Source organism: Ctenopharyngodon idella, chromosome 22 (genome assembly GCF_019924925.1).
Source record: "Ctenopharyngodon idella isolate HZGC_01 chromosome 22, HZGC01, whole genome shotgun sequence".
Taxonomy (NCBI): Eukaryota; Metazoa; Chordata; class Actinopteri; order Cypriniformes; family Xenocyprididae; genus Ctenopharyngodon; species Ctenopharyngodon idella.
In genome coordinates this window covers 14,498,558-14,521,618 of record NC_067241.1, presented here as the reverse complement: position 1 = coordinate 14,521,618, position 23,061 = coordinate 14,498,558, and the positions used below count along the sequence as shown (strand labels likewise).

Sequence of the window (23,061 nt, the reverse complement as noted above, 5' to 3'; positions counted from 1 at the left end):
GACAGCTAAAAATATAATAATAATAATAATAGTAATAATAATTGCAGTAGTACTGATGAAGATTTTATTATTATTATTATTATTATGGTATATAAATTAGTTTTTAATGTTTTTAGATCCGTTATGATTTTTGTGCTAATTTTTCAGCATAATTTATACTAGTGCTGTCAAACGATTAATCACGATTAATCGCATCCAAAATAAAAGTTTTACATAATATAAGTGTGTGTACTGTGTATATTTATTATGTATATATATAAATACACACACATACATGTATATATTTAAGAAATATTTACATTTATATATGTGTGTGTGTGTATATATATATATATAATTTATATTATATATACATATAAATATTTAATATATATAAATATAATATATTTTTGTTAAACATAATATGTGTGTACTGTGTATATTTATTATGTGTATATATATATATATAAATACACACACATACATGTATATATGTATATATATTATATATAAATATAAATATAATATATTTTTGTTAAATGTATACATGCATGTGTGTGTGTTTATATATACATAATAATTATACACAGTACACACACTTATATTATGTAAACACAGACTTTTATTTTGGATGCGATTAATCACGATTAATTGTATGACAGCACTAAATAATGATAATAATAATAATTTTGCAAATTAATTATTTTTTTCTATTTTTCTACATGATCTAGATATTTGTTTTTGAGAATCACCTACAATTTTTTTTTTTTTTTACAAAAAATTGAATATTTAATACTTTGTTGTTTATTAACATTGAATTCGATCGCCTTGAAGCCATTATTACGGCTAGTCAGTGACAGAAACTGATGCTCATATGAAAAGACACTTTTTATCTGTGTTTGCGTAAGCTGAAGCTGAAAATGGACCATGGGAGCGTTGGCCGTAACAGCTGGAAAAGTCATAAAACAAGCGGACCCGCAGACTTCAGGATGGCATTATGAATCCTTAAGTTAGCAACCGGCCTGCAGTCTCCTCTTAGCGGCCATATCCAAATAGAAACAAACATACACACTCTTGAAGACAGACCATTAAAAGCACAATTTCAGCAGCCTAAATATCAGGGACCTTGTTTCCCGACTGAACGGTGGTTAGTCTGGCTTCTGATGCGTTTTTTTGCACTCTCTCCCCGACTGGATCCAGCTCTTATGTCAAGGTCTCACTCAGACGCCCTATTATTACCCCTCTGTTCCCCAAAACCTGCCAGCAGCTCCGCAAATGAGATGTCTGGCTTGTCTGACGGGCCCCGAAGACAAAACTGAAAGAGTAAAGCGCAGGCCACAGAGGCCAGAGGGGTGCGGTGAATCTGTCAGGGTCGCACATTTCCCCCACAGGAATCCAGATGGAGCGCGGCAGCCGAAGGCTGGGTTGCGGTCGCTGCCGCTGCCGGCTAGGTCGCTCTCTCACAAGCTCTAATAGGCCAGAAAGCCACAATAAAACAAGCTGAACTTATTAATGAGCCCCTGTTGAGCGATGGGCTGGAGTCACAGAGTAATTGATGTGGCCTACCCACAATCCCCTGAGGAGATGGTAACTGTTGGCATGATAAGAGAAGGTGAGAAGAGAGGGTAGATGGATGTTTCTTCAACGACAGGCACTTTTATGTCTTGGCGGTCGATTTTTATACACTTTTTGTGCTATCAAAGTCACATTTAAACTTTTGTGGAAACTTTTTTACTGTGCCTTTATTGTGCATTTATTTGCTACTTTTCAAACACAATAGTAAAATGTACTGTTCAGAAGTTTGAGGTCGGTAAGATTTTTAATGCTCTTGAAAGAAGTCTCTTCTGCTCACCACGGCGGCATTTATTTGATCAAAAATACAGAAAAAACAGTAATATTGTAAAATATTATTTCAATTTAAAAGAACTGTTTTCTATGTGAATATATAGTAAAATGTAATTTATTCCTGTGATCAAAGCTGAATTTTCAGCTTCAGTGTCACATGATCCTTCAGAAATCATTCTAATATGCTGATTTGATGCTCAAGAATCATTTCTGATTATTATAAATGTTGAAAACAGTTGTGCTGCTTCATATTTTTGTGGAAACTGTGACATTTTTATTTTTTTTAGGATTCTTTGATGAATAGAACATTCAAAAGAACAGTGTGTGTGTGTTTAATTGGCATAAAATTATGCAAAGAAACAAAAGGAGTTAGGCATTTTATTTTAAAGTCCCCCTCTAGTCAATAATTGTATCCCTTAATACTCATTTATGATCTCCAAAATGACATATTTAAAAGTTTTTTCTTTATGCCTTAAAATAGCTTGAATGTAACTCGACACCCTTGCTTCATTTAGTATATGCGGAACCATGAATATGCTAATTAGCCCCGCCTCCACTCTCTCGCACCAGCTCAGAGATCCACTTGGACAACTTACTGAGGTAAACGCTGCACAATAGTATCGCTCTTTACAACGTCAGACACATAACGGTAATATGATTAGCCTTTTGCTTGACTACGTTACCAAACAGCTAATAATGTGTTGCTAATGTTACACAAACCATGTTTCCGTTTGCCATCTCAGAGACAGCTGTCTTCTGAAAATCAGTATCCTTACAAATGTTTTTAACAACTTAGAACGTCAGTGGAGAAAGGCATATAGTTCATCATAACATCGTAATATATATCATACACCCGATATATAGCTAAAAAATAAACAGGGATAACCTTCTCTTGAGACTCCCCTGCTTCAGAGCATAGTAATGATATGCTAAAGCCCACCCCACGTTGACGTGATTGGTTACAAGGTAGTTTGTGATGTCAGAAACACCAGTGATTTCAAACCGTGTTTTTGAGACTGTCTAGAGATCACTGCAGTTTTAAAGAGAAAATACTCAGAAATGGTGTTGACTTATGAATTTGAACATGGTTTGTCTTAAAGCATATTAAAAACACCACATAGACAGATATAAACAACATTAAAAACTTGATTTTCCCCATAGGGGAACTTTAAAAAATGATGCGGTGGGAATAAAATTTGTTGGTTCAGAATAAAAATGAAAAAATAAATCAGTAAATGAATAAAATAACATAATTCTTCCACTGTTGGCAATTGTAAGTTGACAAATGACTTAAACTGGTCAGTGTTTTTTAAGGGAGTTTATTTTCTAAACATCCACACGGCCAAAAGTGTCCTAGTCGAAGAAACATTCAGCACAAGCTTTCATTTTTCATTCTTTTCAAGTCTTGCCATCCCCCCCTCACTTTGTTTACAACATATTAAGAATAAAATGGTTCAGAGGAGCAGACGTAGCATGTGTTAAAGACATTTTCAGATGCCATTGCAGTGATTTGGTCAGTGACTGGAGCCTGACCAACACTTCAGCATCTCTGGTTGGATTTGCTCAGACAGCCTCGCAGAAATAGCTCAGCGTTTGCATCAGTGCATCGGATCGCCTGTATTTTTGTTAGTCAGACCTCATTAATACGATATGGATCCTTATGAACAGGTGTTAACAATTTTGCTTAAAATAGCTTCTAAGTTATCTCTTGTCATTTTTAACCTAACATCCTTTGATTCGGGCCTCTGCGCAATAGTTCTGGGACTTTAATCTTGAAATGGCACACTGGTAGAGTAAAATCAATCACTCTGATCTCACTGGGTGGCTTTTTGTGTTCCTTGAGCTGCTTCATCTATTCTCTAACCCCTCTCTCTTCATCCTCATTGACTGCTTTTCTTCAGAAGTGATGGATTTCAGCCGCTCTGATTACTTTTGCACTTCCATCCTTCACAATCTGTCACCGAAGTTTTGCTTTGGCAGGTTTAGCAAAGGGGTTCGATTTGAAACCGCACAGTGAGCAGATGGGATAGCAATAAAACAAACACTATCCGTGTTTATTGACAGATAATACCTGAAGAGAGAAATGTGTTAGCATTCCCATTCATCTCAATGGCAGTTGCAGTTGTACACAGTCCGGTTAGCGACTCTCCAAAGTGGTGACAAATTTGGGCACTGGTAAAACATTGACTATATTATATTATGAAATAAATTGACTATTTATTTATTGACTATGTATAGAATACATGACTATTTTTGAATAGTCATCAATGGATAAAGATGCTCTTTGTAGTTACAGCATCTGTATCATTTTTATAGTAATTTTCTGTTTATGATCATATGATCCTGAATGGCAATTGACCCTTCACAGGGAGTTTGATTGACAGGCGATCTAACCAGTCATAACGCCGCTTCTGCCATTTTGTCAGACAAAGCAGTTAGTAGATTAGATCAGTGGATTTGAACTTGAAAAATGATGTGTACTGATGTCTTTCCGTGGTTGAAACAATATTCCTTCTGATGTTCATTCATGTTTATTTGATACTATAAATGAACTAGTAGGAAGAGATGATCAGTTCACGAGCGGCTTGAACTGAGGCGCTGCAGCGATCTGTCACGACACATTAAGATCCACAAAACGGTATTATTGTTTAAATTTCTTTAAAAATGACAAAATTTGACATATCAAAAGTGTCCTACTCTGTCTTATCTGTCGACGCGTTTCAGTGTCCTCTTTGCTTCGCGATGCATTTTTCATATTTTTCAAATGATGTGTGACGTAATAGCGGCATGGCATGTCCGATGTAGCAACAGTAACTAAAGGGGGCGGGTCTTTGCGAACGGTCAATTGTTTTGAAACTTGAGGTCAATTTTTTTAAATTGAGATTTATACATCACCTGAAAGTTGAATAAATAAGCTTTCCATGTATGGTTTGTTAGGATAGGACAATATTTGGCCGAGATACAACTATTTGAAAATCTGGAATCTGAGGGTGCAAAAAAATCTAAATATTGAGAAAATCACCTTTAAAGTTGTCCAAATGAAGTCCTTAGCAATGCATATCCACTTACAAAAATATTTTTTTTAGATATTTACGGTAGGAAATTTACAAAATATCTTCATGAAACATGATCTTTACTTAATATCCTAATGATTTTTGGCATAAAAGAAAAATCGATAATTTTGACCCATACGATGTATTGTTGGCTATTGCTACAAATATACTCGTGCGACTTAAGACTAGTTTTGTGGTCCAGGGTCACATTTGGGATTTAAGAACCATCAGTTCTTCTCGTACCTACAAGTAGAGAACTGCATGGGACGGATTTTTCAGTACCGCTTCTGCCCGCTTCTGTCCCACTCCCGCAAAAATATGTTACCTTCTCCTGCTCCCACCTGCTGCATTCATGTTTTGTCCCGCACCCGCCCGCAAAAGCCCGCAGGTAAAAGTATACACAGATTTTTTCAGTACGTACATGAAATTTCCATGAAATAGTTTCAAGTTACATGTCACCTAGCCACAAGCTACACATCCCAACATAAACACTCCCAATAAATGATTAGTTATTAGAGGGATAGTTCACTCAAAAATGAAAGTTATCCCATAACAAGCCATCCTAGATGTATATGACTATCTTCTTTCAGACGAACACAACCGGAGTTATATTAAAAAATATCCTGGCCCTTCCAAACTTTATAATGGCATTGAATAGAGTTTTTGAAGCTCCAAAATCCATCCATCCAATGCATCCATCCATCATAAAAGTAATCCATACAACTCCAGTGGGTTAATAAATGCCTTCTAAAGTGAAGCGATTGTTTTTTGTAAGAAAAATATCCATATTTAAAACTTTATAAACTATAAACTCAATGGCTTCTTTTATAACTTGGTTCAACTAAAAGAAGAAAGTCATATACACCTAGGATGACTTAAGGGGGAGTAAATTATGGGATTATTTTCATTTTTGGGTGAACTATCCATTTAAAGCATCTACATTCACAAACTGCTGTAAAACATGTTGTAAAGAGAAACCTTTGATGGTCTCAAGAGCAAAACACAGATACGCACTGGATCGCTTGCCAAATCTGTTTCGCCAACATGCTATTATTACAGAGAAAACTGATTCTAGACCAGCAGTTATGGGTAGCTTTTCCCTTAATAAAAACAATCAGAAGCAGCAGCAGGCACGGGAAAGCTAAGCCTTACCTATGCTTGCTCGTGTAAATTGTTGTTTATTTTGTATTAAACTTTTGAATGATAGTGTAACTTAAATGGGTTGTTTACCCAAAAATGAAAATCATTTACTCACCCTCATTTTGTTCCAAACCTCTATGAATTTCTTTCTTCTGTAGAGCACAAAAGAAAATAGTTTGAAGACAATTTTTGTCTTTTATCAATGCAGTGAATGTCAAAAGGCTCTTTCATTGTATGAAAGCTTTGGAAGGACATGAGGGTGAGTAAATGATGACAGGATTTCATTTTTAAGTGAACTATCCTTTAAAAAACACAACCTGACATAGTGAATCTGCCACAGCAATCTTAACAGTCGTATGTCTTCTTGTAGGCTGTACACATGCTTTGCACCTTTTTCTTAGTAACAAGTAGTAAGTGATGCTCACTTTCCAGTGGAATTTACTCTTAATACATCTGAACAGAATGTGAAAACGCTAACAGCTAACCGCTAAGTGTTTTTCCACATGGGTCGAGGCATCTTCATGTGATCCTACAATCAAACGACAAGCATAAGCCAGTAGATTTGCACGAACATTTCCACAGAAGACACTTAGCAAACAAAAGGGTTGTGGAGATTCTTAGCCTGAGAGAGATGCTAATCCGAAACAGATGCTCACATCTGGCTGGTACACACAATCCCCAGGCATCATATTGTTTAAAATGTTTGTTTCATAAGCAGCTCCCCAGCTAACAGGGAACGTTCTCAGAACGTTCTGGCAAGGTTCTCTCAAAGTTATGAACAAACGTTCTTCCAGTAACGTTAATAGAATGTGGAATAGTTTAATAATGTTCTCAAAAGAGTCATTGTTTATGGAACATTTTAGTTGGACGTTTTTTAAATGTTACTACCCTGTTTCGGAACATTCAGAGAACATTAAAAAGTAACAATCCTGTAATGTCTGCAAAATTTATTTAAAAAAAAATAACGTTAGTAAAACATTCTTAGAACATATTTTTGTTAGCTGGGTCAGTGCTGTGCCTTTTGGTCAGACAGACTTTGTTTACTTGGTAGTTTGTTTATCTGTAGATTTAAACTGAGAAGTCATAGCACAGGTAAGTGATCGAATGTCTAGATGAACTGCAGCGGGAATCATTGCCACAATTTGTCTCTGCATGACATCAATTCACGCCTTCCTGCTCATTTTGGATGTTTACCATGAAGCGTCTGGTTGTAGTCAGACGCACACTAACCGGTCTGCATATACACTGCAAAAAGTGCTTCTTTCTGAGCATTTCTGTCTTGTTTTCCAGTACAAATATCTAAACATTCTTAACAAGACTTAGCCTAATATCTTAAGTCATTTTGAAAATGTTTAGATATCTGTACTGGAAAACAGACAAAAATACTGAGGAAGAAAATCATTTTCGCAGTTTACTGCTCTCTGCTCCGTGTCGATTCACTCTTGTACATGAGAGTGTTGTCTTGTCGGTTCATGAGAAGACTAACACTCGGCCTTGTTGTTCTCTGTACAAAAGTGTACAAAATTGGTTCAAGTGCTGAAAACATCATCTGAAACCAGCCTGAGCAGGTTTCCACTGATCAGACTGGCCTTGTTTGATGGTTTAAGTGAGTTTTGGGGCTCTAAATCAGCTTAAACCAACTATAATCAGTACCTGCAAACCTTGGATTGGTTCTTCCTCAGTATTAATGTCTTGTTTCCCAGTACAAATATCTTAACATTGTTAAATCAAGATACATTTACTTGAGAAGCAAAATTACTTACGATAGTCTTATTTTCTGAAAAATCTCTCAAACTGAAGTGACTTTATGCTTAAAACAAGAAAAAATATGCCAGTGGGGTAAGAAAAATAAACTTAATTCAAAAGGGAAACAAGTTTATTTTTCTGAAATGTTTTTAGCGCAGTCACTTAATTTTGATACATTTTTCCGAAAACAAGACTTAATATCTTATGTCATTTTCCTTCCCAAGTAAATGCTTCTTGATTTAAGAATGTTTAGATATTTGTACTGGAAAACAAGCCAAAAATACTGAGGAAGAAAATCATTTTTGCAGGGTAAATTGCTCTTGCAGCCTCATAAAAGGGTCAGTTTGTGCACCAGGGTTACTAAAAACACAAATTTGACTGGCCAGGGTGTTTTATAAAGTTTATAAAGTCATTCTTGGAAGACTAAGCAGTGTTTTTGTAATGTGTGTGTGTGTGTATGCAGAGGAAAGGAGTGTCCAACAGCAGCCACTGCAGCCACAGCTGTTACCCAATGGTAAATATGTCAATTTCTCTAGCTTGATTCCTATTGGCTACTTCTTTCCACAGTGGGTGTGGTTATGCTGGAACTCTTACTAACCTTTATTGCACCAATTTCTTGGGTTGTGGGTCCATTCTGGCAATCAGGAGATCAACAAAATGAACTTTACCCATGTTAAAATGGTTATCCTCTTGAATTGCCTGAATGAAAACCTGACACCAATCTTGCTTGCAACCTCCTCATTAGGAACCGCCCATTTTTTAATCAGAAAGCATGTCTAATGAGGGTTTAACAATGAAGTCGCTGCAGCCTCCTATGACTCTTTATGATTATGGGACAAATAGGTCAGATTTGGCCCACATTTTTCCAAAATATGACATAGGATTAATTATTTTAATGGAATTCAATTGGACTTGCTGTAACACGTCAAAGTACTTCCTACTTTGTTGCTTACACTGAATGAAAACAGAGTTAAGGCCCGTTCACGCCATGAACGATGACTATAGTGATAACTATGTTAGCATACACACCAATGCATGATAGTTCTGTTTATTATAAGCACGTGCTGCTTCTTTCAAGCAGGATGGATTCTGATTGGCCGTCAATGTTTTTATTGTTCATCAGCTGGGGAAAAAAATCGATTCCAATGGTATCGTTCATCTCTGCCATTATCGTTATTATTATAGTTATCATTCTTGGTGTGAATGGGCCTTTATTCTGCAGAGCTTTGATATTTAGAGAACACATATACATATATTACATTAGAATACATATTTTTCTTCTAATGGAATTCAATTGGACTTGCTATAACACATCACTGTACAAAGTGCATCATGCATGACTTCAAACTGTGAAAGCGTTTTGTTTTGGGTTTGCACACTTTTGATTGCACAGGGCTCTGAGGTTATAAAGGAGACTGATCCGTTCTGGCACTAAATCTGCATGCTGGCTGTCGGTGTCCCGGGATCCTGTTTATTCGGCCTGAAATAAGCACACGGCAAATACTGTACACCAAAGCCCAAGGACAACCTTTGTCCCAGTACCAAAATCTCATCTCGCTTTGTTTCTCTTTCTGTCAGCTCATGCTATTTTCTCGCCCTGGAAAGCAATGGCATTTTTGAAAAACGAGCTTGTTTGCACGACAACCTTTTAACATCAGAGTGGATTTAATGGGGACCGATGTGTTTGGTCGAGGCTGAGAGAGACCTGTGCCAACAGCTGTCATATTTAGCAAATAGCTCTACCTCTGGCGGCATGTTCCCGACTTGTTCCAACCCTTACAGAAACCAATTGTGCCAACATTTGCAATTCCTGAGCACTAGCTGAGCGTCAGAGGGTGGTTTTTCTTAAAGAGAACCCATTATGCTGTTTTACATTGTTACCTTTGTGTAATGTTGCTGTTTGAGCATTTAAAAAAAAGATCTACAAAGTCCCTCCAGCGGGAGTTATTCTCTATATCAGTGTCAGTGTTTCTGAACTCCCTGAAACGCCTCCATTGTAGTCTTGAGTTTTCTTCCGGGAACGAATACGTCACAATATTCCTCATTTAAATAATGCATATGCAGAATAAAGGGGCGGGGCCTGGTTGAGTTAGTTAGTAGTGTGTTGAAACTCACAGTTATGGTAAGGGGTGAGAAATTTCCCAAACACACTCAAAATGGTTGACCAATCACAACACACTGGTCCAGCCGACCAGTCAGAGCACATTGTGCTTTTCAGAAGGAGGGGCTCTAAAAATGCTGGGTTAAAAACAACCAAAGTTGGGTTGAAAATAGACAAACACAGCGATTGGGTTGTTTTAACCCAGCGATTGGGTTAAATGTTTGCCCAACCTGCTAAGTAGTTTTATTTAACTCAACTATTGTTTAAAAATTACTGTATTGCTTGCTTAAAATGAACCCCTAAGTATGTTGGAAACTAACATTTATGAATATGTTTAATAAATGAACAAGTTTAATGAATAATAATTAAACAATAAACATTTATTAAATTGCTTATTAATAAATGTCCACCTTTTGATTATTATTGTTGCCTCTAGTAATTAATTTCCAACCTATTTTGGGTTCATTTTAAGCCAGTCATATAGTGATTTTTAAACAATAGCTGAGTTAAATAAAACCGCCCAGCATGTTAGGCAAACATTTAACCCAACCGCTGGGTTAAAACAACCCAATCACTGGGTTTGTCCATTTTCAACCCAACTTGAGTTGTTTTTAACTCAGCTGCACAAAATGTATAATATGTGAAAAAATTATGTTTTTTTTTTCAACATTCAAGCATTAAAACTTGTTCTAGTAGAACCTAAAAACAAAATCAAGACTTTGAAAAAAGGAGTAATATGACCTCTTTTAATTAGTTGAATCATGCAATTACCATAATGGTGGTACAAACATGCCACCAGAGTCTAGGGTTTACTGTACATGCATTATTGCGCAAAATACACATGCAAAATGTGTCTTTCTTTTTGTTCAACAGCTGTCTTTATTGGTTAAAGTTTCAGTAGTCAGAATGGCAGAAGCGAGATGATGGGATCTCTGGGGAAAACATTAAATGTCCTAATTGCAATTAACTGAGTGCAATCTTGAATTTTGCCTCAGCAGAAAATCCTTCTCCCTGAACTTCCCTTGGAGGTGATTTTTACATTGCAGCCTGCCTGCTGGGTACTAGTTAATGAGTGTGCTTTCTCTCAACATGAAGACTCAACAGTGAACTCCTCTCAAAGAGTGCCGAATAGAGAGAGTTTATGGAAATGATGTCTGTGTTCAGATTCCTAAGTGTTGGGATGCAACCAAAGCAGAGTTGTTCATTTATGTATTCTGACACGAGTGAAACGGGTTTTGAATGGGTCTCGGCATGCACAGGTGCCTCAAAAACCAGCCGCTGTTTCGTCTGTGTTGCCTGAGGAAGGTGTTAGATGCTTGATGTTTGAAGTGCATGATTGAAGTCTGAAAAGAAGGTCTTAACATAGTTTATTTGTAGCCCTCTCCTCTGAGAGGAGCCTGATATCTTTGACAAAAGACATCATTCTTAAAGCTACAGTATAGGTGGAATGATAATTATATCTGGATGATGTCTACTTTGGTTCTAAAGCTAGAGCTTAATATTTTGTTTAAGAATATGTAAATGGTGCTTGCCCATGAAAATTATGCCACTATAAGTTCTATAGTTCTTCAGAGCTTTGTCCGGAAGATAGATAGATAGATTAAAGAGTAAAGTGCATGTAATTACGAGCTGTTTTAAAGGGAAAATTCTGTCATTAATCACTCACCCTCATGTTGTTCCACACCCATAAGACCTTTGTTTGTTTTCAGAACACAAATTAAGATATTTTTGATAAAATCCGATGGCTCACTGAAGCCTCCATTGACAGCAAGATAATTAACACTTTCAATGCCCAGAAAGCTACTAAAGACATATTTAAAACAGTTCATGTGACTACAGTGGTTCAACCTTAATGTTATGAAGTGACGAGAATACTTTTTGTGTGCCAAAAAAACTAAATAACGACTTTATTCAACAATATCTAGTGATGCGTGATTTCAAAACACTGCTTCATGAAGCTTTGAAGCTTTACAAATCTTTTGTTTTGAATCAGTGGTTCGGAGCGTGAATCAAACTGCCAAAGTCATGTGATTTCAGTAAACAAGGCTTCGTTACATCATAAGTGTTTCGAAATTTCAATGCTTCACCACTGGGGGGCGTGAATTTGGCAGTTTGATTCACGCTCCGAACCACTGATTCGAAACAAAAGATTCGTAAAGCTTCAAAGCTTCATGAAGCAGTGTTTTGAAATCGCACATCACTAGATATTGTTGAATAAAGTCGTTATTTTGGGTTTTTTTGGCGCACAAAAAGTATTCTCGTCACTTCATAACATTAAGGTTGAGCCACTGTAGTCACATGAACTGTTTTAAATATGTCTTTAGTAGCTTTCTGGGCATTGAAAGTGTTAATTATCTTGCTGGCAATGCAGGCCTCACTGAGCCATCGGATTTGATCAAAAATATCTTAATTTGTGTTCCGAAGATTAACGAAGGTCTTACGGGTGTGGAACAACATGAGGGTGAGGAATTAATGACAGAAATTTCATTTTTAGGTGAACTAACCCTTTAATATTAATGAATAATTTCATGGTAAAACAGTTTAGAGTGATTTACTACATCAGCGGACCAGTTGAATGTTAAAGTAACACCATTCAGTGTATCAATGACCTGTGAAAGACTCCTTCAGACAGTCGGCCAGATAACACAAGCTTTGGTTTCATGGTTAACTTTGCCGCTGCTCTGCTCACTGCATGGATCATTAGCGTTTATTGGAAAGCGCGCTTCAGTAACCGCACAGGTGTCTTACAGAGTCTGTCAGCGAATCAGACACCGCTTATCATCTCCTCTATCAAAAGATTATATTTATATCCACTCACACAGCTGAATCAAATCTTTTCAGATGGTAGAATTTACCCACACAAAGGGGAGTGTTTTCTGTGTGAGCATTTTTCAGCTCTCAAAGCCAACCATGTCAAACATTATAATCAGAGATTGATGCAGTTAGTGAATCTCTAAGTGTTTCAGAGGCATGTTGTGACACAGACCTGCACCCTGGCACACACAGCCAACATATCTATCTATCTATCTTTCACTCTTTTATAAAGTTGTTCTTTCTGAATGGCAGCAAAGCTTTGTGCTAAACCCTTATTCATGACAGTTATTGTGCTTAGATTTTAAGCAGTATAAGGAAAGAAAATATATTGATGTTGCATTTTATTTATTTGTTTATTTACATCACTATATAATAGATTATAATTGTGTTACTTTTAGTTGGTAAACAAGGTCTGCAAAGTTTCAAACATCAAAGCGCAGATAAATGGAGTTATTGGGCCTTATTCATGAAACAAGAGCTGAACGAATTTTTGTGTAAATCATTCGTAAAGTCATTAATGGAATAGTGTTTTTTTTTGTTTTTTTTTTAAGAAACTTGCGACTTTCGATGATGCAACATAGTTGAGACTAGTTCAAGTTTATGTAAATTTGTAATACTTTAAGCGTCATGGTTATTGTGAAGTATTAATATCCTGCTCAACAGATGCTTCTGCCCAACGCTGAGCTCTAACCCTCTAGGTGACGCTCTTAAACTCACTGCACAGACGTTTGCTGCTCACTTGCATGTGCTGTGTTCATGACTAACTCATCCAGAGCTGCTCAGAGTCGAAGTCTGAGCGCAAAACAGGAGCTCCGTGAAGTTAGATGTGCACAAACATGGTTCCTGTCCTGACTGCTGCTGTGTGTGTTTTCAGAGACGTGTGCGGTCAATAACGGAGGCTGCGACAGCACGTGTCATGACGCCGTGACTGGAGTGCGCTGCAGCTGCCCGGAGGGATTCACCTTACAGCCGGACCGCAAGACCTGCAAAGGTACAAACACTCACACTGAGATCCGTGAGATCATCAGATCATCTGAAAGATAAAACTAATCTAACAGTCCTGGTTAAGAGCGACATGCATCAAAGAGGCGATAAAATCCCCGTCTGTCTGTCTGTCTTTCTGTCTGTCTGTCTATCTATCTATCTATCTATCTGTCTATCTGTCTGTCTGTCTGTCTATCTGTATCCGTCTGTCTGCTATCTGTCTGTCTGCCTGTCTGTCTGTATCTGTCTGTCTATCTATCTATCTATCTATCTATCTATCTATCTATCTATCTATCTGTCTGTCTGTCTGTCTGTCTGTCTATCTGTATCCGTCTGTCTGCTATCTGTCTGCCTGTCTGTCTGTATCTGTCTGTCTATCTATCTATCTATCTATCTATCTATCTATCTATCTATCTATCTATCTATCTATCTATCTATCTATCTGTCTGTCTGTCTGTCTGTCTGTCTGTCTGTCTGTCTGTATGTCTGTCTGTCTGTCTATCTGTCTATCTGTATGTCTGTCTGTCTATCTGTATGTCTGTCTGTCTATCTGTATGTCTGTCTGTCTATCTATCTGGATGTCTATCTGTCTGTCTGTCTGTCTGTCTGTCTATCTATCTGTATCCGTCTGTCTGCTAACTATCTGTCTATCTGTCTGTCTGTCTGTCTGTCTGTCTATCTATCTATCTATCTGTCTATCTGTCTGTCTGTCTATAAGCATCACTATATAATAGATTAAAATTGTGTCTTTTTTAGTTGTTCATATGTTGTTAATGTTTTTAATGACTATTCCAAACCCTGAAAGTTAAGTATAATAGTATAGTAAAATAAATTGAACAAACAAAAAATAAAATAAAAAATAAAATATCAACTTACAAGGTTGTTTATTCATACAGCAGTTTCCAGGAACAAAGTCACTGATAGACATTTCATTTTTTAAAATGAGAGTTGGCCGTGATCATTCCAGGAGCTTTTAGCAGATTTTGAATTCAATCACAAAACACCCACTCAGACTCATTATTGTATGCCGTCATTTCAGAATTACCATAATTATGAGTTCTCAACTTGTAAACAACAGTCACATCTTTGAAGATCTCGTAATTACAATTTGGGAACTTTTCATGAAAGCTCAGACTTCTTTCACTTGACCGTTTCTATGAGCATCACAATCGGTATCATTTTATAGTAAATCCTCATTAGTTAATGTCTAACCAAACATGAACTAACAATGAGCAACACATCTGTTTCAGTTATGTTAACTGATGTAGTTAACTAATGTAAAAAAAATAAAATAATAATCTCTGCGTAGAAGGCCACAAATAAAATCTGAGTTGTTGAGATTTTCAGCCACCAAGATGAAATTTCCTTAAACGTTCCTCTTGATCGCTAAAAGTGTATATGAATGAATTAATGCTCAAGAAAATCAAGAAGTGCTCAACAAATAAATGTGGGAGAACACAAAAGAGTTTAAGAAGTATAAAAGAGGCGAAGAGCAACTGGAAGTGGTTGTTTCGGCCAAGACTGGGAGCCTGTGTCGCCTCTAGCGCTCATAACGTTACGCTAACAAGACCGATAAAAGAACATTGAGTTTTATTAGTTCTGCTGTAGAAGAAACAAAGAAAAACATCCCCAGACAGCACTGGCACGAGAAGACATGGGCCCAGAGCGAGAGAAGGAGCATTTTCTTCTGCTCCTAATGCCGTTATTTTATCCAGATGATGCAGCCTCTCTCTGAGATGAACGCCTCATTTACTCAGATGATTCAGCTGTAATCAGAAACATCCAGCGCAGCTCAATCAAAGCCTGTGGAGAGCAGGAGAAGCTGATGATATATTGATCCCCAATTCTGAGAGAACAGGCCAGAGGAGACGTGATCCTGAAAGACTTCCTCCTGTTGAAGCCCCGTGAGGTCTAGAATGTTCCAGCAGACGCACATTCACTCCATGTGTGTCCGGCTACACTCCATTCGGAGAGCTCATCTTCCCTTTCTCTTATTCTCCTCTCATGTCTGCCCGCTTCCCCCATTTTCTCGCTTCTCTATATACTTTGGTCTTAAACCTCGTTTAGTCGACTATTAGGGGGCAGCCCTACATTTTTCTGACCCCAATTGGCAGATTTTTCTCTTGTTTAAGGCACTTTTCAGAAAACATGCCTTATCTTAAAGGGGTGGTTGATTATGATTTCACTTTTTTAACTTTAGTTAGTGTGTAATGTTGCTGTTTGAACATCTGCAAAGTTACAACGCTCAAAGTTCAATGCAAAGGGAGATATTTTCTTTTACAGAAATCGCTTTTTAAGGACTACAACAAACGGCTGGTAGGGACTACAACAAGCTTCTTCCTGGGTTAGTGACATCACTAACCTTAAAATTGACATAAACTCCACCCCCGAGAACACACAACAAAGGGGGTGAGGCCATGTTGGGCTGCTTTAGAGAAGAGGAAGAGTTGTTGTTGTAGAGTGTTGTTGCCGTCATTTTATGCCGGACTGCTTCACAAACGAGGGTCAATTCAACGCTGGATTTGCACAAAAGATTAACATGACGGCACATGCTAGTCAATGAGTTGAATCAACTCCACAGCAACTACATAAATTTATCCACTAGCCGTTCAGAAACGTCCAGTTTCATTGTAAAAGTTGTAACTTCTTCCTGAGTCTCTCCATCAGTGTCTGACTCCGGTTTGAACAATGTAAGGCTGAACACCATTACTGACAATCCTCATTTTGGCTGCGTGAGATTCTCCAGCTTTGTTGTTGTTGAGCAACCGAAGCGCGAGCTGTTAAAGCTCCGCCCTCTTCTGCACTTAAAGGGACACACACAAAAACGGCGTGTTTTTGCTCACACCCAAATAGGTGCAAATTTGACAAGCTCTAATAAATGATCTGTGGGGTATTTTGAGCTGAAACTTCACAGACACATTCTGGGGACACCAGAGACTTATATTACATCTTGTGAAAAGGGGCATTTTGCTTTTCAACTAAATTTATCTCGATTAAAGAATGTTTAGATATTTGTACTGGAAAACAAGACAAAAATAAAATGCATTTCTCTGGTAAATTTTACTCTGGTATAACTTTATTTTACAGTATGTGTAATATATGCATTAGCATATATTAATATGTTATATATTAATAGCTAATATAATGTTAACAAATGAGACCTTATTGTAAAGTGTGTTAAAAGGTCTTCCATTTTGTATACATTTCTATAAAAAAGTGAGTTGATAGTTTAAGCCCAGACAAATCTCTCATATTTGCGGTCAATCACCCCTTTACCTTTTTATTATTTCACATTCATCCTCCCCTCCTGGTTTGAATCATGGTAAACTGAACTAATCCTGTGCATGTGTATTTGCTCAAACTACCCAGCGTTCATTCCAAACTCTCTCTCTCTCTCTCTCATTACAGACATTGATGAATGCCGCATGAACAACGGAGGGTGTGACCATGTGTGTAGAAACACGGTGGGCAGCTTCGAGTGCAGCTGCAAGAAAGGATACAAACTTCTGACCAAAGATGAGAGGACGTGCCTAGGTATACTAGACAGGGAAAATGATATGTCATTATGTTTGAAGCATAAACCTCACTAAATTAAATGTGAAGAAGGGGGTTAAAATATCTTTTTGCTCTCCTCGTTTGCTTGACGGTTTCCCTGCTGCTGGTTTACTGCTCTCAGTGATACTGTGGGCAGATTGTTTGTGATCCTGCGGGGTTTATGAGGTTTATGAGCTGGCAGTTAGTTTGGTCAGGAAAGCTTGGTGTTAATACAGGAGCAATCCCTCAGAGAACATTTAAGGTAATACTACCCTGCCAGTCTTCATAAACGCACTCCTCCGATCCTGAGTCCCCTCGCTGGTCTTAAAATGTCGATCGACACTATTGCACACACCCGGCCTGGGAATATTTCTGGAAAAGATGGTTTGATGTCAGTCTATTCTATTGCTCAATATAGCCTTCTGTTCATCTCATTACAGAGTGAGCCATTTCTAAGACAAACACAGCGTGCATTCTACAAGACAACACATTTGTCAGACGCTAGGCTCTGTTGTGCAACGAATCCTCCGCTATGGTCTTGTCAGTCATCTTGCCTTACTCTCGTGGCACGAGATCCTGTCACACCCCTAGTAATTATTATATATATTATTATTCTTATTATCGAAAATAAGTAGCAGTTGAATATAGTAATTTAGGCTCTGTTGTTTATTTTACCTCTAAATGAGAGACTTCCTAGTATAGTTTAGTTTATAGCATTAGTTCGGAGAGATTTTTCAAACTATTAGTATAGGCAGATATCGTTCTGAATAAAACAAATACCACTTGGTATGACAATGCAATAAGGTTTCATTAGTTAACACTGGTTAATGCATTTACTAACATTAACTAACAGTGAGCAATACATTTGTTACAGTACTTTAATTAATCTTTGTTAACCTTAGTTCAACTCTTCATTGTTAATGTTAACTAAAGTAGTTAACTAATGTTAACAAATGGAACCTTATTGTAAAGTATTACCAAACAAATTTATTTAAAAAAATTGTGTATATATAAATAATTCCTACATGACCAGGACCAGGAGAAAAATCATACATTTTGATTCCATGTTGTCTGTCACTTAAAGTTGTAACATCTTCTTAATCGGAGCTGATGTTCTCTTCTCCCAGTTTTTCCTGTTTCTCAGATTGGGTGAGTATGGGAACGGTCTGTGCTCAGCACTTTGACTGCCCGTGTGCGGGTCTCTGCGGGGCTGGGAGGGCATCTCCTCCTGTCGCTTAAAATGCCCTAACCATTGTTGTAAGGAATGTCAAAATGTCAAGTGATAAAATAATCCATGACCTTTTGCCCTCATCTACAATAGCCTCCAGAACTGGGAGAACCAGAATTGTCTGGCATTTGCTGGTTTATATCAGCAGCTTATTTTTGCTCATACTTAGGGTTAGAAGTTTGTTCAAATCACTTACCTTAAGTACTTTAGCATGTCAAGTCACCTTTAAGTATACAGTGATTCATACAATAGAGATTGTTTCGAAGCAGCTTTGCAGTAATGAAAAGGAAAATAATGATCAGTGATGCAAACAAAATTCAATTCTGCTGTAAAGCAGCTCTACAGAAGACAATAGTGCCATTATTCAGCTCAAGTGTTGATTAATTCAGTTCAATAACAGTGTGTTGCAAAAAAATCAAATGTTGCAAAATTCATCAATTATGAAACACATTCAGATATAAAGCAGCTCAAAGCAGACAATAGTGTCATCATTCATTTCAAATTTAGTTCTCATCCGATCAAACTGATAATATTATTGAAGAGCCAGATTTGCTAAACAGGGGAAATTAGCGTGAATTCCAAAAAAGTGCCGATAGTGGAAAGTTCTGCGTGTGAACACAGATTCAGCCGGATCATTTCCATAATGACCAACGCAAGAGCAGTGCAAATTAGCGTCATGCTTTTTTGGGGCGGTAAATAATGGTGCAAATACAAGTAAATTGACTAGTGCAAACCTTAGTAAATCTCCTTGCATGAGTCATTTAAATACTCCCAAACATTTTTGCATTTGAAAGGGAAACTCCTACAAATGCATATGCAGGTCAGCCGCAAAAAATAGCCCTGTCCACGCCTATTCAGCGCTATTTATATATATTTTTTTTTATTACAAAAGAGGGTTTGCACTGGCGTAGGTGGTTAGTAAATCTGGCCCTAAAAAATACTGTCAGGATTTACTAAAGACACACAGTGAAAAATTAGCACTGAAAAGGCATAGACAGTAATTTTTGCGGCTGACCTTATTGAATATGCATTTATAGAAGTTTCCCTTTCAGACACAACATTTGAATCATGCAAGGTCATTTACTAAGGTTTGCGCTAGTCAATTTACTGGTATTTGCGCCATTATTTACCGCCCCAAAAAAGCATGATGCTAATTAGCGCTGCTCTTGGTAGATTGCATTGCTCATTATGGAAATGATCCAGTTGCATCTGTGTTCATTAATTTGGGCGTCGTCAATAGATCACGCGCAGGACTTTCCACTCCCTTTGGCGCTTTTTTGGAATTGCGCTAATTTGCCCTGTTTAGTAAATCTGGCCCTGAGTGTACATGTGACACTTTGTGCATGAATTATTAACTGATGAACTATATAGCATTTGACAGTTCTAAAACTCCATCTTGCACTATCCAAACATTCTTAAATCAAGGTACAATTACTTGAAAAAAATGTAAGTATGCTTAAAGGATTAGTTCACTTCAGAATGAAAATTTCCTGATAATTTACTCACCCCCATGCCATCCAAGATGTTCATGTCTTTCTTTCTTCAGTTGAAAAGAAATTAAGGTTTTTGAGGAAAACATTTCAGGATTTTTTTCCATATAGTGGACTTTACTGGGGTTCACCGGGTTGAAGATCCAAACTGCAGTTTCAATGCAGCTTCAAAGAGCTTTATCTAGCGAAATGATCGGTCATTTTCTAGGAAAATTTAAATTATATACTTTTTAACCACAAATGCTCATCTTGCACTAGCTCTGCGATGCGCCACGCATTACGTAATCACGTTGGAAAGGTCACGCGTGACGTAGGCGGAAGTACTGCAGTAAGGTGAAAAACTCCATCTCATTTTCTCCTCCAACTTCAAAATCATCCAATATCATTGTTTTACCTTTTTTTTTTTTTGTAAAGGACGTGTGACTTAGTCTTTGCACGTTCGCTTTTTAAACACTTGCTCGGTACTTCAGCCTACGTCACGCGTGACCTATCCAACGTGATTATGTAATGCGTGGCGCACTGATGCTGCACTGAAACTGACATTTGGACCTTCAACCCACTGGTAACTGTTGAAGTCCACTATATGGAGAAAAATCCTGGAATGTCTTAATTTCTTTTCAACTGAAGAAAGAAAGACATAGACATCTTGGATGACATGAGGGTGAGTAAATTATCAGGAAATTTTAATTCTGAAGTGAACTAATCCTTTGAGAATGTTTAGATATTTGTACTGGAAAACAAGGAAGAAAATCATGTTTTGCAGTGTAAAAGCTCTTGATGATTCGCAGAGCATGTATAGTTACAATAAGAAATAAGGAAATCCCTTTGGGCTGGGAGAATGTATAACCTGTTGTGCATTTTTCTTGCAAAATAATCATTCCATCAGCCCTTCAGCTACAAATCAGATTGCATAGTTGTCTATGTGTATCCTTCGTGAGGAAATGAGAGGCTGAGCCGCTGCCACTGAGTGAATGCTGTGGGTGAAATGTGTAAACAGAATATCTGCTCTGTCTTAGGATTAACAGCCTCAGTGTTCCCCTGCTGTCATCAACCTAAAGACCATCAGCGGGGACGGGACTTGTCCTTCAACATCTCTAAGAAAGGCTGGAGACATTCCTTGGTCGCTTAAGAGGTTTCTGAAGTGTGTTTAGGGGGAGGTGTTATCAGATCCCCAGTGTTTTTGAGGTGGGAGTTTGCTGATAAAGCCCCTATCTGCGCTCTTTAAACAGACCAGCTGTCATTTTACTCTCACAATGCCATTGTTTCAAACTGTGAGATTAAGTGGGACCTGCATGCCTATGTCTGTAGGGGTGAAAAAGTCAGAATATCTCACTCATTTTTCTTGGTAAGTGGTGCTTGCTGAGACTATTGCCATTGCTATTGCTCGAAACCGAACAGTGAAATTTACTAAATGAAATGAGTTAATTTCACTCAAATATTACTGAAAGTTCATCGCACTTAATAGAAAAAAGTTAATATGAACTCAGTAATTGATTATATTAAGCTGAACTTAAACTGAACGAGTTGAAACAGATTTCTAGTTCTCAGCATGCTTTGCGTCAGACTGAGTAAGGAGAATAAATGTTGAAATGATTTTTATCACAAGATTAAATGCCCTGATGTACTTATAGCAAAGTTCTTTTTTGTAAAAACGTGGTGCGCTTTCCGTGGGGCGTGATTTTGAAGCCCAAAAAAATGCATCCATCCATCATAAAAGTAATCCAATAATAAAGGCCTTCTGAACCGGCTAGCTCCCTTTTCTCCAATTGTGTTTGTCTAAAAGAAGATAGTCATATACATCTAGGATGGCTTGAGACTGAGTAAATCATGGGATAATTTTCATTTTTGGGTGAACTATCACTTTAAGAAAGCATCTGATCATAGCGATGTGGATGTTTGCACCAGATCTGCAGTTCGACTCTCCAGTCAAGTCACTTCATGTATATTTATATAACATTTTCTGCAATGTATTGCTTCAACAAGTTATTTTTCTTATCCCATTAGCAGATATTTTTTCTTGTAAAGTCACTTAATTTTGAAACATTTTTCAGAAAACAATCAATGTATCTTGATTTAAGCATGGTTAGATATTTGTACTGGAAAACAAGGCAAAAAAACTGAGGAAGAAAAATAATTTTTGGCATCATGGTGGTGGGTTTGCACAGACAAACACTCTTCAGAAAATCTTAATATTTCAGATATAACTAACCCCCCTCAATTTTGCCCTTTCTGTTTTTCAGTTTTTCATGTTGTTTTTTCATGGTACCCACTTAGCACAGAGAGCTGAAATGCAGCGATAAAAGAGTGAGAGAATGCGGTGCTGCACGTACACACACCTGCTGTCAGTCCTCACATACTAACGGCCAAACGCTCTAAAAAATAAGCTTTCTGGCATCTTAGCAACACAGTCTGACCTTCAAAAAGTTTTTATTTTTTACATTTAACACCTGTTGTTTTAAATCTGGTGCTCTGAAGCAGGTAAGATTATAATTGGATAGTTGACAAATAACATGAACATTTCATTCAGCAATCAATTTTAGGTGCTATAACTTTTTTGCACTTTTTCTAATCATTTTTTAATGACGCTACCAAAGTCTGGACACATAAAAAATGTTGTTTTAAATTGTTTTAGATGAAGTATAGCATGTCACACTAGCTATGTTTCCATCCACCTATTTTTATGCACATTTTGGGATGTCGCATAAAAAAAATGCTGGATGGAAACGTCAAAATGTGCACATTGTAAAAATGTACATAAAAAACTTACACGCTCAGTTAAGGCAGACAGTTTTTTTTATCTGATAAGAAGACATGCACATGAACTATGATGGAATCACATTTACCGAATCACATAAATCCCTCGATGCGCAACAAAAACTGACATGACTTTGCCTCAACAGAGGATGTAATTAGATAACTGGACTAACCAGTGGACCAATCGCATCACACAGCATCTCAAATGTTGGTTTGGTCATTCTGAAATGCCTGAGCCAAAGTCTGTCATCAAAATGATTTGGTTTAATTCCTTCCCAGAGCATCTCACATGATTGTAGTGTTGGGTTTGAGTCCACCTGAGTCGAGTACGAGTTCAACTAAACAATACTGTATTTCATTGTTGATATCTTTTATATAAAAAATCCTTAACAA

At 37.3% G+C, this 23,061-nt stretch overlaps 1 protein-coding gene across 2 annotated transcripts in view; it reads left to right on the top strand.

Annotated features, from left to right (window-relative positions):
• The window catches only part of scube3 (signal peptide, CUB domain, EGF-like 3), a 112,280-nt gene that overhangs the window by 62,845 nt on the left and 26,374 nt on the right, over positions 1-23,061 (top strand). Inside the window, exons 7-9 of one of the 2 annotated variants that reach the window (XM_051880598.1) lie at positions 8,227-8,277; positions 13,553-13,669; positions 17,071-17,196. In XM_051880598.1, the coding sequence (XP_051736558.1) occupies positions 8,227-8,277; positions 13,553-13,669; positions 17,071-17,196 (294 nt within the window). The remainder of the gene's footprint in view (positions 1-8,226; positions 8,278-13,552; positions 13,670-17,070; positions 17,197-23,061) is intronic. The other variant, XM_051880599.1, reaches the window with a different exon arrangement.